General features: G+C 39.5%; 1 protein-coding gene across 2 annotated transcripts in view; it reads right to left on the reverse strand.

Moving 5' to 3' along the window:
* The window catches only part of LOC127640652 (protein shisa-like-1a), a 41,941-nt gene that overhangs the window by 8,295 nt on the left and 19,705 nt on the right, over positions 1-13,941 (reverse strand). The window contains exons 2-4 of one of the 2 annotated variants that reach the window (XM_052123339.1): positions 11,511-11,694; positions 3,474-3,687; positions 1,071-1,400 (exon numbers count right to left, since the gene is read on the reverse strand). In XM_052123339.1, coding sequence (XP_051979299.1) covers positions 1,071-1,400; positions 3,474-3,687; positions 11,511-11,595 — 629 coding nt within the window. In that variant the 5' untranslated portion in view covers positions 11,596-11,694. Of the gene's footprint in view, positions 1-1,066; positions 1,401-3,473; positions 3,688-11,510; positions 11,695-13,941 lie in introns of those variants that run through there. The other variant, XM_052123337.1, reaches the window with a different exon arrangement.

A 13,941-nucleotide genomic window follows, 5' to 3' on the forward strand; every position in this document is an offset into this window, starting at 1 on the left:
TTTTACTATAAATATCCACTTTCACTTTCACATTGTTCTTGTGTTTTTGACGATTCGCATTGTTCATGCATATCGGGACCTAGTGGGCAGGGAGGAGAATTCATAATAAAAAGGACTTCAATATTGATCTGTTTCTCACCTGCACCTATCATATCAAATGTGGTTGAGTGATTATGAGAGAATTTTCATTTTTGGGTTAACTATCCCTTTAAAGAGTTAGTTCACCCAAAAATTAAAATGATCCCATAATTAACCCACCCTCAAGCCATCCTAGGTGTATATGACTTTCTTCTTTCAGCCAAACACAATCAGAGATATATTAAAAAATATCCTGACTCTTCCAAGCTTTATAATGGGAGTGAATGTTTTGTAAGAAAAACATCCATATTTATAACTTTATAAACTCTAATCACTGGCTTCCTCTATTCTCTACGCTTCCGCATTAGTCAGTTCTCACTGGAGCTAATGTTACGCCTACATCATACGGCAGAACTCGACTCTATCATGATCGTGTGGACGGCCGTTACCAGAAGCCAGTGATTATAGTATATTATTATTCTTACAAAAATGCCTCGCTTCACTTCAGAAGGCCTTTATTAACCCCCTGGAGCCGTATGGATTACTTCTTTGATGGATGGATGCACTTTTTTGGGCTTCAAAATCTAAGGTACCATTCACTCCCATTATAAAGGATATTTTTTAATATATCTCTGATTGTGTTTGGCTGAAAGAAGAAAGTCATATACAACTAGGATGGCTTGAGGGTGAGTAAATTATGGGATGGTTTTCATTTTTTGGCATTAAAGGCATCAATCAAATTGGTTAAATTTTAACGTTAGTTCCACATCATGAAATTCTAGAAGTGCATAGCTTAGAAATAACTCTGCTACTCTGCAGTCATTGTCAACCAATTCAAAGTAATTTCACACAAGAGACATTTTTGTAGACATGCACTTCAGAATCAGTACTATGAGTAAATAAGAGTAATAAGAGTAATATGTTAGTATCTGAATGCAGCCACAGACGTTTGTGTAGTTCTGGAAGTTTGAGTGGTTTTTGTTTGTACTCACCAGGCCGTTGCCATGTTGTGTGTGATCTGTGTTGTGTTATGTGTGTCCTCAGTCATGCTGTGTCTGGTCTGACTGCAGCTGTGTTGATGATGTTGCTCATGAGGTACTGATGGAGCTCCAGGTTGAACGGGCCGCCCGTCACTCTCCTCCTGCGCAGGGCCATGCCACTGACTGCGGGCCTGTTTCAGCCAGCGGCCCCCCAGACCGCACTTCTCCAGATAAACCCGACACACCTCATAGTTCATGGCAGAATAATACAGGAAGTCAAGAGCTAACAGCACCATGACGAAAAATCCATAGATCCACACGCCGATTAATGCAGAGTAATTGCTGTGACAGAGAGAAAAGATACATTTAGAACCTCTTAACATAAAACTGAAAGTCAAAAGAAATACTTGTAGTTGAGTAAAGTAGAAATATTTAAAACCACGATAAGCTAAAATCCCCCCACCCTCTCTCTACTTTTGTGCCAGTTGCTATGTAAAATCCCAGTCCAGCCCTGTACATACAGTAGGGCTGAACGATTTAGTCCAAAAAAAAGCAGTCATGCATATTTTGAAAAACATTGCAATTGCGATTTGAACGGTGATATGATAATTAACATTTAAAATGAAACCTAGTAAGTGTTTCTTTTTGACTGAAAATTAAGTCATGCATGGGCACACAAAAGTTGAGCGTTCATGGCAAATTTGCAGCAAATTCGCCACTGATAATTTTCACATGCAAATGAGCTTTACAGCAAACTTGCTGCAATTTTTCCATTGTTGCCAAAGATTTGCTGCAGGTTCACCACTACTGCAAACATCTAGCCAACAGTTGAGGCGAATCACATGCATGTTAAATATACATGTGAAACTATTGAGTGGCAGAAAGACCTTATTCACGCTAGCGCCATCTTTGATTTTTAATGGGAATGACATCGAGGCTATGAGGGATAGACTTGCCATCTCTTCAATGGCATGAATGGATTAAAGCTATATAAAGCTCCTAGATCAGATCTGATTTTCCACAACTCGTGTTGTCTGAAGTTCTTTGTAAACTGAATGTTCTTTGACAGATATTTGATCAATGTTTTGTCCACTGAATGATCCAAAAACACTTCAAACTGCAAGTCCATCCCTCACAGCCTCACTGTCATTCCCATTAAAAATCAAAGATGGCGCTAGCGTGAATAAGGTCTATTTGTGGCTAGTTTGCCAGAACTCTTGATATTTTTGTAATGCAAACATGCTCTACTCCCTTACAAAAAATATATAGTTTAGGGAAACTAGTCATAAACATAACAAATTGTGAGCTTGTGATTCACTGCAAATGTTTGCCAGAAGTTTGCAGCTCTTCACTGGTTCGGAGAACCTACGGCAAAACTTTAGCAACAATTGACAATTTTCCGCAAGTTTGCCGCAAATCTCATTTGCATGTGAAAATGATCAGTGGTGAATTTGTGGCAAGTTTGTGGCAAATTTACCATGAAATCTATAATAGCTAAACATTAACTAATAGTGGCCTAGCATGTTTGGAATTATGCAAATGTGCAATATTTGTGAATTTAGAGCACTGTAAATTTAACACGCATAGTTCATTAGCCTCTAGCTTGCTTTATATGTGTAAATATGGGAAAGGGAACAGAGCTGCGCACATACACGAAGCGCAGCGTGTGCAGACTAGTTATTTATTTAAATTGCAGCCTTTGCAGTTTAGAACTCGTAAATATTTAAATTTGATTTCGATTAATTGTTCAACCCTAACATACAGTATATATGTAACCATCTGATGCATATTGTACATTTTTACACAGAAAAAATGTCATTTTCATAAGCAAGCTCACTAAAAAATTTTTACGGTGTCAAAATAAGAATTTTCAATGAAATATGCAATGTGACATACTCGTAATTTACGACTTTGTGTGAAGTGTGAATATAATCCCGATAGCATGTGAAGGTAGCATAACTGCCAAGACACATTTCTGCAATTCTGCTTCCTAATTATGGACACTTGTCTTAGGTTGTTGACATCAGTGTGGCATTAATGCATCCTGCCTAGAGGGCAAAAACAGCTGGACACACAATACCTCATATCTGCACCAGACTGATAGAAACATTGAACCATCCTGTGCAAGCCAACTCTGAAAGATGTGAGTGCTTCTGAGACTCTATGAGGGTGAATTAACCTCAGGCCCACAGTGAATGTCATTGGCTTTATCGTACTGACCACTGATGAGAATGAAATGGCTTCACATTAGGCTGTCTCTTCTTTCAGTAAATGCCTTAAAGGGATCGTTCACCCAAAAACGAAAATTCTGTCATCATGTAACTTATTTTATTTGCAGAATACAAAAGGAAACGTCAGGGGGGTGGAAAGTCATGTAAGTTTGGAACAACATTTTCTTGCAGCTAGGAAACTCACTTGTGAGCGTAACCGTCTGGGGAGGTGGTCAGGTTGACCCCCATGACTGTCTGAAACTCGGTCTCGTTGCAGCAGTACTTGAAGGCTGTGTTGTTATGGTGACAGCAGAACATGTAAGTCTTATTGTCTGAGAGACGAGGACAGTGGAATCCAAAGTGATAGCGCCCCTTGTGGTCAGAGTAAGGTTCACACACTCGGAAATGCGCCGAAAGAGCTGTAAAAAAAAGTGCAAAAACAGGACATTTAGTGTGCAAAATCGTAGGATGTATGATAGTGAGCATGAAACCAATATTTACTTTTTTAACACACATTCCTGGTCTAATTTGTGTGCGACTTTTTGCTGGACGTTATTGCAATGCAATAAAATGTTTGCCTTTGTCACCTTTCATCAGTTTACTCCGCCTCTGGAACGACTTTAATTTTTGAATGATGTCACCAAGCACTCCCCCGCCATCTTTGATTTTTAGAGGGAATGACAACGAAGCTGTAAGGGATAGACTTAAGCTGCGTTCACACTGCCAGTGACACGCAGTGACAAATCAACCTCATCTCGTTCATTTTCAATGAGAGCCGGTGACTTCCGGCAACACAAGCGTTGGCGACCATTGGCGACCGGATGTGGCCGTGGTCAGCGGCACGACAAAGTTGAGAAATGTTTAACTTTATGCAAATGAAAAGCGACTTTCGGGAGCGACAGCCAATATGAGAGAAGATGGTAGAGCTCGCGTGATCCTAATATTTGAATAATAATATTAATTGTAACGAAACGGTGCTGTTAAGACTCTCCATACACACCACTAGCGACCTAACCGCCAGCCACTGGCGACATGCAGCGACAAAGTAGCTGGTATTGTGAACGCAGCTTTACAGTCTCTTCAATGGGCTGTATACTGCAGTTTAAAGTGTTTTTGGATCGTTCCACGGACAAAACATAACATAAACATGAAATATCGGTCCAAGAACATTCAGTATACAAAGAACTCCAGACAACAGAAGTTGTGGAAAATCAGATGTGATCTAGGTGCTTTATACAGCTTTAAACCCTTCATGCCATTGAAGAGATGGTTAGTCTATCGCTTACAGCCTCGTTGTCATTCCTATCAAAAGATTGTGCTTGCTGGGGCCTGGGTAGCTCAGAGAGTAAAGACGCTGACTACCACCCCTGGAGTCGCAAGTTTGAATCCAGGGTGTGCTGAGTGACTCCAGCCAGGTCTCCTAAGCAACCAAATTTGCCCGGTTGCTAGGGAGTGTAGAGTCACATGGGGTAACCTCCTCATGGTCGCTATAATGTGGTTCGCTCTCGGTGGGGTGCGTGGTGAGTTGTGCGTGGATGCCGCGGAGAATAGCGTGAAGCCTCCACATGTGCTATGTCTCCTCGGTAACGCGCTCAACAAGCTCGTGATCACGTGATAAGATGCGCAGATTTACGGTCTCAAATGCGGAGGCAACTGAGATTCGTCCTCCGCCACCCAGATTGAGTCACTACGCCACCAAGAGGACCTACAGCGCATTGGGAATTGGGCATTACAAATTGGGGAGAAAAAAAAGATGGCACTAGCATGAATAAGGTCTCGGAATCAGAAAAAACTGCAGTAGCGACAAAATGTTTCTGTTTTAGTGTTGCCGTAGTTACTCCATTTAGACTCTATAAGGCAGAATAGTAAAGAGTGAATAGGAAATAGAGTTGGGGCATGCCACAGGCCAGACTTGCACTGCGTCACCCACATGAGCGCCACAGCCTAACACGTTTGGAGCATGTATGCTAACCGCGGCATCAAAGCGCCAGCATTAACCGTCGGCTGTAATGGGAAATAAATCTTCAGCCAAGTCCTTTTATTAAAAAGATATGATTTTGAGTAATTCATTGCATTTTAGTATATTTTACAGATTTTATGATAATGACAACATTCAGTGGAGTCTTCAGAATTGGTAATCAAATTGTAAGGTGTTCTGAACTATAAAAACATGCTTGGAATAATTTCCCTCTGATTCTGGAAGATTCTAGGGTGAAACGCACATGCTTTTTTTGTTGTTGTTGAATATGACAGTCACAGTTGTGGTACATTATTCATGTCAGAATTCAAACAGAGAGTGACAGCCGGCTCTGTGCAACTAACCCATGTTGACACGATTCACCCCGAACAACCCAAACAGAACAGCCAGACATAACAACAGCTCACAAACATCAAGTGTGCATTCAGTTTTCTTTCAAGTCAGCACCAGATACGTTTGTTTTAAATTTCTACCGCAAGTTTTATCCTAATTGGCTCGGATGCGATCATAGGTGAAGATGAGAAACAGTCCTCTCAGTTGAAAGTGTTTATAATATGCTCTGTAAAACTCTCATAAGTGAAAATGTTCATTAATTTTAGCTTGAGTTTCTATTTCTGTCAGGCTTTGCCAGATTTTTGTTTAATTAGAAAAATGTGCAAAGCAAAATAATAACCATGGTTTGATTTTAAGAGCTTTGAAAAAGGCTAAGAAGTCTATAATCGCTTTGATGTCATGATAAAGTGAAGGTCTTCTCACGATTCTCAAAACTCTGCAAGCCAGGAAGTGAATTCATTTAATTCATACATATTACATAAGAAACATTTCAACAGCGTTTTCAAACAACATTTCAATAACAAAAGTCAGTAATTAGTCTGAAGGCGAAACACAATCACAGACAATCAGAATATATTTGATGGTTAATATGCATGGAGCTGTATGTCTTTATTTAAATCTTTACAATAGATTAAGTATCTCAATTATATCACAAAAACGCTTGTGTGCCTGCATGGTTTCTCATTTAAAATCCGTTAACTTGCAGAACCATCAAATTGGGGAAGTAAAATGGTTTACGAATGCCATTTCATGTTGAAGTTTGGACAAGACCATTTAGGTTGTAAAAGATGACATTTGTGGTGAAATTTTTGCAAAATATCAAGTGGTTCCTTACATGTATCATGACAATTCTGGTGAAATATCCACTGTGTGGCACTGGTGTGTTCACACTTGTAGTTCGGTTCTCTTGGTCCTCTTGGTCCGGACCAAAAATCAAAATGATACATTTAGTCCTGGTTCGTTTAGCGTTCACAATGGCATTTTTAACACCGAACTTAACGATACAAAACCAGGAAAACTTCAAGACCTGATTGGACAGCTTTTATGACGTATATTTTTTGACAAAACTTGTCGATCATCCAAAACAATGCTGGCGAAATGCGCTCGTTGGATGTATATATGTATTTATTTTTACCAGGGGCCGGTTGCTTAAACATAGCCATTAACTTAAGACTGCATCTAACAATTAGTTTGACTAGCTAAAGATGCCATAGAAAGCCTGTTGCATAAAACAAGCTCACAGTTGTCTTTAGTAAGACTGTCCAATTTGCATTGCATTGTGGGAAAAATAAGACACTGAACAGCTTAAAAAAAATGGCCGACAGTGGACACTCAATACATTTTTTATTCGCTGAGAATATTTGCTTATTAGAGGACTACAGTGCTTCAAAATGTATTTTAATGAACACATTTAGTGATTTAACCCAAATAATTAAAAACACAACATTTTGTTACCATTTTTGAAGTCAAAGTCTTCAACCAAGTCTCAACTCAAGCCCCTTTCAGCCCCCACTGGCTCAGCTGACAAAATGGAATGTAAACAAAAGTTAGCCTGAGGTGTGCTGTCTTACATTTTGGGGTTTGAAAAAATTAAGACCAACATTTTAGACGACTAACTAGTAAGACTAGTCTAAAACAGTTTTATGCAACCGGTCCCAGCTGAGAACTAACGAAGAGCTAATAAAATGTGTAAAGGAGTCAAAACAGCGCCCATCAACATTCCTCTGTTGCACACACAAATGAAGATATGCTGCAAGGACGGCTGACGGTGGTTCCGACGCCTGTACCGAACTGTAATGGGCAACATAGCTCCTACAATGAGAAGAACTAGGTATGCTTGAGGTCAGTATTAGGCAAATGACTTCCTGTATTTGGTCCATTTAGATGTCTTTGGTCCATGTTGCGTTCATATATCAATTGAACCGCACCAGAGTTCGTTTGGAAGCGGACCAAGACACACTATTCAGGCGGTCTCGGCCCGCTTGTTTAGCGCACACCAAGGTTCGGTTGACAGCATTCACACTTGTTCAAATGAACCGAACTAACAGAGCAATCACACCAGAGTTCGTTTTAATCGAACCAAACCTGTCAAGTGTGAACACACCCTAAAAGTGAATTAAATGTTCTCCCAAACAGATGAGGTTTTAAGGTAAATGCGAGTTTTAAATCGACAAAACCAACCTCCCAGCCCAAGTGTCTCGCTTGTCGACTCATGTGCTCTTCAGGACTCGTACTCCGGTCCTTCACATCACAACGGCAATGTTCTATCAGTTGAGCTACGGTGCAATTTGATTGCACATGTTTGTAAATGTTAATGTACTTGATTATCATCGTGCAACCCCGCACACACATGCATGGACGTTGTATTTTGGCTTTGCTATACACAACGTATAATTTAAATTCATTTAAACCGACTGATCTTAGTTCAGAAGACAATCTACAGTATGCTGTCAGTAAAGGGTTCAACTTTTGACGGATCATGTGACAAAACAATATGGCGCCGAACACAGCAGAGTTTGTCTTTGAGAGAAATGCCAACAAAACTTCATCTGGTAAGAAACCTCATTAGGTTTTTATTGTAAATGGTCTGCACTTATATAGCGCCTTTTTAACCTTAACGGTATTCCAAGTGCTTTACACTGTGTATCACACACACACACACACACACACACACACACACACACACACACACACACACACACACACACACACACACACACACACACACACACACACACACACACACGTGGCAGGGCTGTCATGCAAGGTGCTAGCCTGCCATTGGGAGCAACTTGGGGTTCAGTGTCTTGCCCAAGGACACTTCAGCATGTGGAGTCATGTGTGCCGGGAATCGAACCGCCAACCCTGCGATTAGTGGCCAACCCGCTCTACCACCTGAGCCACAGCCACCCCTTTACACTGAACATTTCACAAATTAGTCCCGCTGTCCACATATGAGGACATAAATTTTTAGGAAAACTATTTGGGCTAGAAATATTATAATATTTCATTTATTTATTGGTTTATATTTTTTTGCTTGTTTATTAGGTGCTACTAGTTACAAATTATAAAGGGATATGAAAAATACACACAGCAGTCATGCTCAGATCTCAGGAGGTAAAGTGATGCAAACGTAAAAACGTATGACCGACCAGATCATGCGCTATAATAAAATTGTTTAGATGTCATAAGATAGCATAGTGTGAGGGACTTACTTAAGTGTTTATGAACAGATAATCTTCCATTTTACTCATTTTGTGTGAAAGGGAATAAAAGTAATTGTTATTGTAACATCTCTAGTGTTGATTTCATCAGATAAACTGCTGTGGTAAATACAATAAGCCACAAAAAATGTATTTGCAAAAATATAGGTTTAGTAACGTGATTATATGAGACCAGGTTGAAAAATGACCAATAGAAATTTGACTCCATGAAAGTCACTGTATAATTCGCACACTGCGAAGGCATCCTCTTTGATAGACATTATAGTAATAATAGTGACTAATAACTAACATCACCATGACAACAGAAGGATGTCTATACAGTATGTCTAAAAACTCATGATGACATCCTCCAATTCCATTCCTATTTTCTCCATGCTGTCCAAGTGCAGAGAACATAACTCACACCTTCCATTAATAATTAAAGAGGTTTTTCGATTTGATCCAGTTTTCTGACACTTAATCTCACACAATCCTGCCACCCAATCAATGTTATGGAACTTTCACTCTCCCAGCGGAGTGAGAACTAAGTTAGACACCATCTGAAGGTCTGTGAGCCACAAATGGACAATAGAAGAAACAATTTGGACAGCTCAGAGAAGTCTGGTGTTTTTTGTCTTTTTTATTTTATTTTATTTTATTTTATAAATCTAGTTTTTATTTTCCATTTTGTTATATAAATAAATAATGGGCACACCAGACCTACTTGGAAGTAAAAATCCCATAAATATAGAAACGATATAGATTTATAAGATATAGATTTTCAACTATATCTTATAAACCTTTAAAGACAGACCCACCGTGAGCTCTGTGGTTTTTCATCGATGGTATTTGCTTCTGTTAAAGCCATCAGTCTGCGTTATATTTCAACTTAATTGTGTTTCATAGCCGAATTTCAGGCGAAGAACTACACTACCCATGATCTAGCAAAGAAAGATCAACCAATCAGAGAATTGCAGCGAACAAAGCACTTCAAAAGAGCTTTGCGGTGACCATCCACTTCCATGACATACTGTGAATGATGCAATCGAGTCGGCCTCACTACACTTAAACTGCTTGTATATTTGCAAATAAATTTATATTTTGCTATAAGATTAAGATATATTAATTCTACGTTCATTAATTAAAAAAACAACTTTAAATCAACAGTTTTATATTTTCCCATTGTTTTTAATTCCATTATGTGATTTGCAATGCTTCATGGGATTGTAGTTCATTCAATCATTAAAGGCTATAAGTACACAGTCTTGTACATTTGTCTCTCTGTCTGATTTCCAAATATACATATATGTTTTTTGCTTTGAATCAAAGTTTCTAATGTTGTGATTTACCTCTGAGCAGGTTTGTTTAGTTCATGGTTAAGAACTCTTTTATGAAGGATGTTTATAAAAAAAGGGAAAATACTTTTATTGTGCACTATTGGGGGGAGGGGCATTCTCATTTGAGAGAGCTTTTGATTGGATAAAAATCAGTGTAGTGCAGGATGAGTCATCGATTTTTTTGGTTCATTTTCATGAAAGAGAAAACTGAAGTATAAAGTGATTTCCTTTCTTGTTGTAATCATAAAGTTAACAGAATCTTGTTATATTTATGCTTAAAACAAGAATAAAACAAACAGTTTGCTAATGGGAAAAGAAAATTATACTTAATTCAAGATATATTCTAATGAAAACAAATCTTAATATCTTGTGCACTGTAAATGTTGTTTTACTTAATAAAATAAAAAAAAAATTTTGTTTTAAGGATGTTCTGATTATTTAAAGGAAAACAAGACATTATTTTTCAGGAAAGGTATGTGTGACAGGGCGGAGGGCGGGGCCGGGTCGTGGTGCTGCACAGCCGGCCCCTAATCAGGCTAATCAAGCCTCAAAGTGGGATAAAGACCGACTGGAAGCTGCAGTGAGAGAGAGAGAGAGAGAGAGAGAGATTTACGGGCAGCTGTCCGACACCTTTGTGTGTTTGTCTTTTTGTTTAGTTCGTCATTAAACTATTATTTATATCGTCAAGCTGGTTCTCGCCTCCTCCTTTCCATTAATCCCTTTACACTGGTTCCGAAATCCGGGAAGGAGGAGGGATGTGCCGTAGTGGAGTTCCCGCCGCTACCATCCACCCCAATGGAGCAGCCGTGGCCATCCGCTGGAGGACGGAGGAGCCTGGCCGCCTGGAAGCGGAGGAACCTGGAGCGATTACCGCTGCCAGGGGCAGGGGAGACCCCTACCATCCACCAAAAAGTAGCGGGGCATTCTGTCCACCAGGGGCCGAAGGTCTGCCTGCGAGCCGTCTGGGGAGGCATGGCTGTCGTCCATTAGAGTGTGGAGGAGTGGCCGAGGACCAAGCTATGGCATATCGGGGAACCGGATTGACTATACAAATAATATTTAATGAAGAACTTCAACAAAAAGACAAACACACAAAGTTGTCGGACAGCTGCCCGTAAATCTCTCTCTCTCGCTGCAGCTTCCAGTCGGTCTTTATCCCTCTCTGAGGCTTGATGAGCCTGATTAGGCCCTCCGCCCTGTCACAGTATGTTTTAAGGGAGCTCAGTTTCTACAAGTCCACAGGGCCGAAAGCTCTCCATAGTTGAAAACACTCTAAAGCGCTTTTTTATGTCTCATTCCTGATATTTCTACTTGCTCATATACACGGAATGAACAGTTATTACATCAGGACAAGTACCATCATGACATCTGTACCATCAGTATCATATTACCTTCAGTAGATAGGAGGAGAAAGATGATGGTCAGGATGTTGAAGGAGTGATCGTTGGTGACACTCATCTTCGTGTCCTCCCTCATGGGAGGATGGAGACATGAAGCCTGGCAGCTTCAGCTGGTTCTAGATGTCATGTTCTACCTCCAGCTTCTGTTCATGACTCTGACAGTCTGCCAGCACACCTGTAATGGATGAGGGCAGATGTTTTGATCAGGGCCGAATGAAAAAAGAATTGCAGCTGGTCATGTACTGCTAGTACTCAAGCGTCTTGGGTACTCAACCTTGCAGGATAACCAGTATGGTATTTCTTATGAAGCCTAATGGAGGCACCAGCAGCAATATAGTCTTTAAGGGCCAACAACACATCTGGTTATTTTCAAGTAATTATATTTACAAGTTTAGCACATGAACTGCACCTCAATGACCATATTTAAACACACACCAATACGCTGATGTCTATCAAAAAGCCGCTTATTAAAAAAAAACAGACGTTTATACGAAACTTGAAATCATTGGATTATTCCCTGTTTTTGATGTCTGAATGTAAAGCACAAAACCTGTTAAAAATGTTTACATGAAGCATGAAATTGGGGAAATGGGCCAAAATCTACATGTGGCAATCGTTTTTTTTGCTTTAACCTTTTATTTTACCCCAATTAAAGCACACCAAGGCGTTTACATGACCTTACATGTTGTTGACGCTGTAAGATCGTGCTTATAAACGCACTCAATGTTTCGCAATTACCATTGTGAAGCTCTACGATGCCAGAATTATGAATTCTGAGCTTTCCAATTAAAGTAGGGAATCTCAATGTAGTGATCAGTGGGTGTTTCCAAAACAAGATGGACGTTTCTGAACTATCCAATGAAAGAAGGGAACCTCAATGTAGTGATCAGTGGGCGTTTCCAAAACAAGATGGACGTTTCTGAACTATCCAATGAAAGAAGGGAACCTCAATGTAGTAATCAGTGGGCGTTTCTAAAACAAGATGGCCTTTTTTGAACTATCCAATGAAAGAAGGGAACCTCAATGTAGTAATCAGTGGGCGTTTCCAAAACAAGATGGCCGTTTCTGAACTATCCAATGAAAGAAGGGAACCTCAATGTAGTGATCAGTGGGCGTTTCCAAAACAAGACGGACATTTCTGAACTATCCAATGAAAGAAGGGAACCTCAATGTAGTAATCAGTGGGCGTTTCCAAAACAAGATGGCCGTTTCTGAACTGTCCAGTGAAAGTAGGGAACCTCAATGTAGTATACAAATCATGTAAAGCAGTTAAAATATTCCCATCTCAGTTTGAAAATGCCCACTGATTGGAAAATGCCTATTTTTGTCCTGCAGAGACACAAGTCTCATTCGATGTTCACTTGAAAGCTGCCATACTTGACCCTGACCTCAACATGATGATGCATTTTGGGTCATGTAGTATTTATCAATTTCTGTATGATTTTTTCACTTCAATTGATGACCATCTTGTTTACACCCTTGCTATCAACTTGAATGGGAAAGACTCAAATCTCCAAGCATTTGCTGAGCTAACAGTTCAACACCAATCACCAATTTGACAAAATTGATATCACTCTTTTAGCTTCTGTAGCCCAACCAAGCTAAAAAAACAAAAAAACAAGCTAAATGCAAAAAATCTAAAGTAAAAAATCAAGCTAAAAACATTATTTTCAGGTTGGTCCATTAAGGAATGTAACGACCAGGTGATTCCTTTGACAATTTGACTACGTTATTCTACAAGTGGATCGTCTCCTCCCTATACTGTCTCTGGTAAGTGTCTACATTTATTAATTTGGCATACACTTTTATTCAAAGTGAAAGTATATTTGAGGTAAACATTGAGCATTAAGCACTTGTTCCCTAGGAATCAAACACATGACCTGGTTTTGATCAAATGTGATTGATCCTAGTTGAGCAGTCTTACTCAAAGAGGTTTCATATGAACTCCATTCTTCCCTGACTGATGCCTAGAAGAGTTTATCGAAGAGACAGTAGCTCTAATTTTAAGCAACACTGCTGGAAGACTTTGTTAGCGACAAGGCATTTTGTCACAGATCGTCTCAGCTGTTAAACGAGAATGAAAAGGGTGGAAACATTTTGGAGTCAATTACACAACCACAATTACTCCCAATTGATTCATTGCAGATTTAAAAAGAGTTCTTAATGCAATCAATGTAGTTAATCTGCATGCTGTGATTGTTTATTTCAAGTTGCTGATAGATACGATGTTTGTTGCAAGTGTTTACTAATTGCATTTAATTGAGACTGATTGAGCTGCTCTATAGGAGGGGGAAACTCAGACAAAACATTTGAGAAAGACTCCATACACGAGTCACTTGGTTTAAGAGTCAAGCTCTGTCTTTTGTTCCTCTTCTTGTTACTGTTCAGTGGATAATAAAAGAAATCTATGTGGAAAGAAGGT

Source organism: Xyrauchen texanus, chromosome 49 (assembly GCF_025860055.1).
Source record: "Xyrauchen texanus isolate HMW12.3.18 chromosome 49, RBS_HiC_50CHRs, whole genome shotgun sequence".
NCBI lineage: Eukaryota > Metazoa > Chordata > Actinopteri > Cypriniformes > Catostomidae > Xyrauchen > Xyrauchen texanus.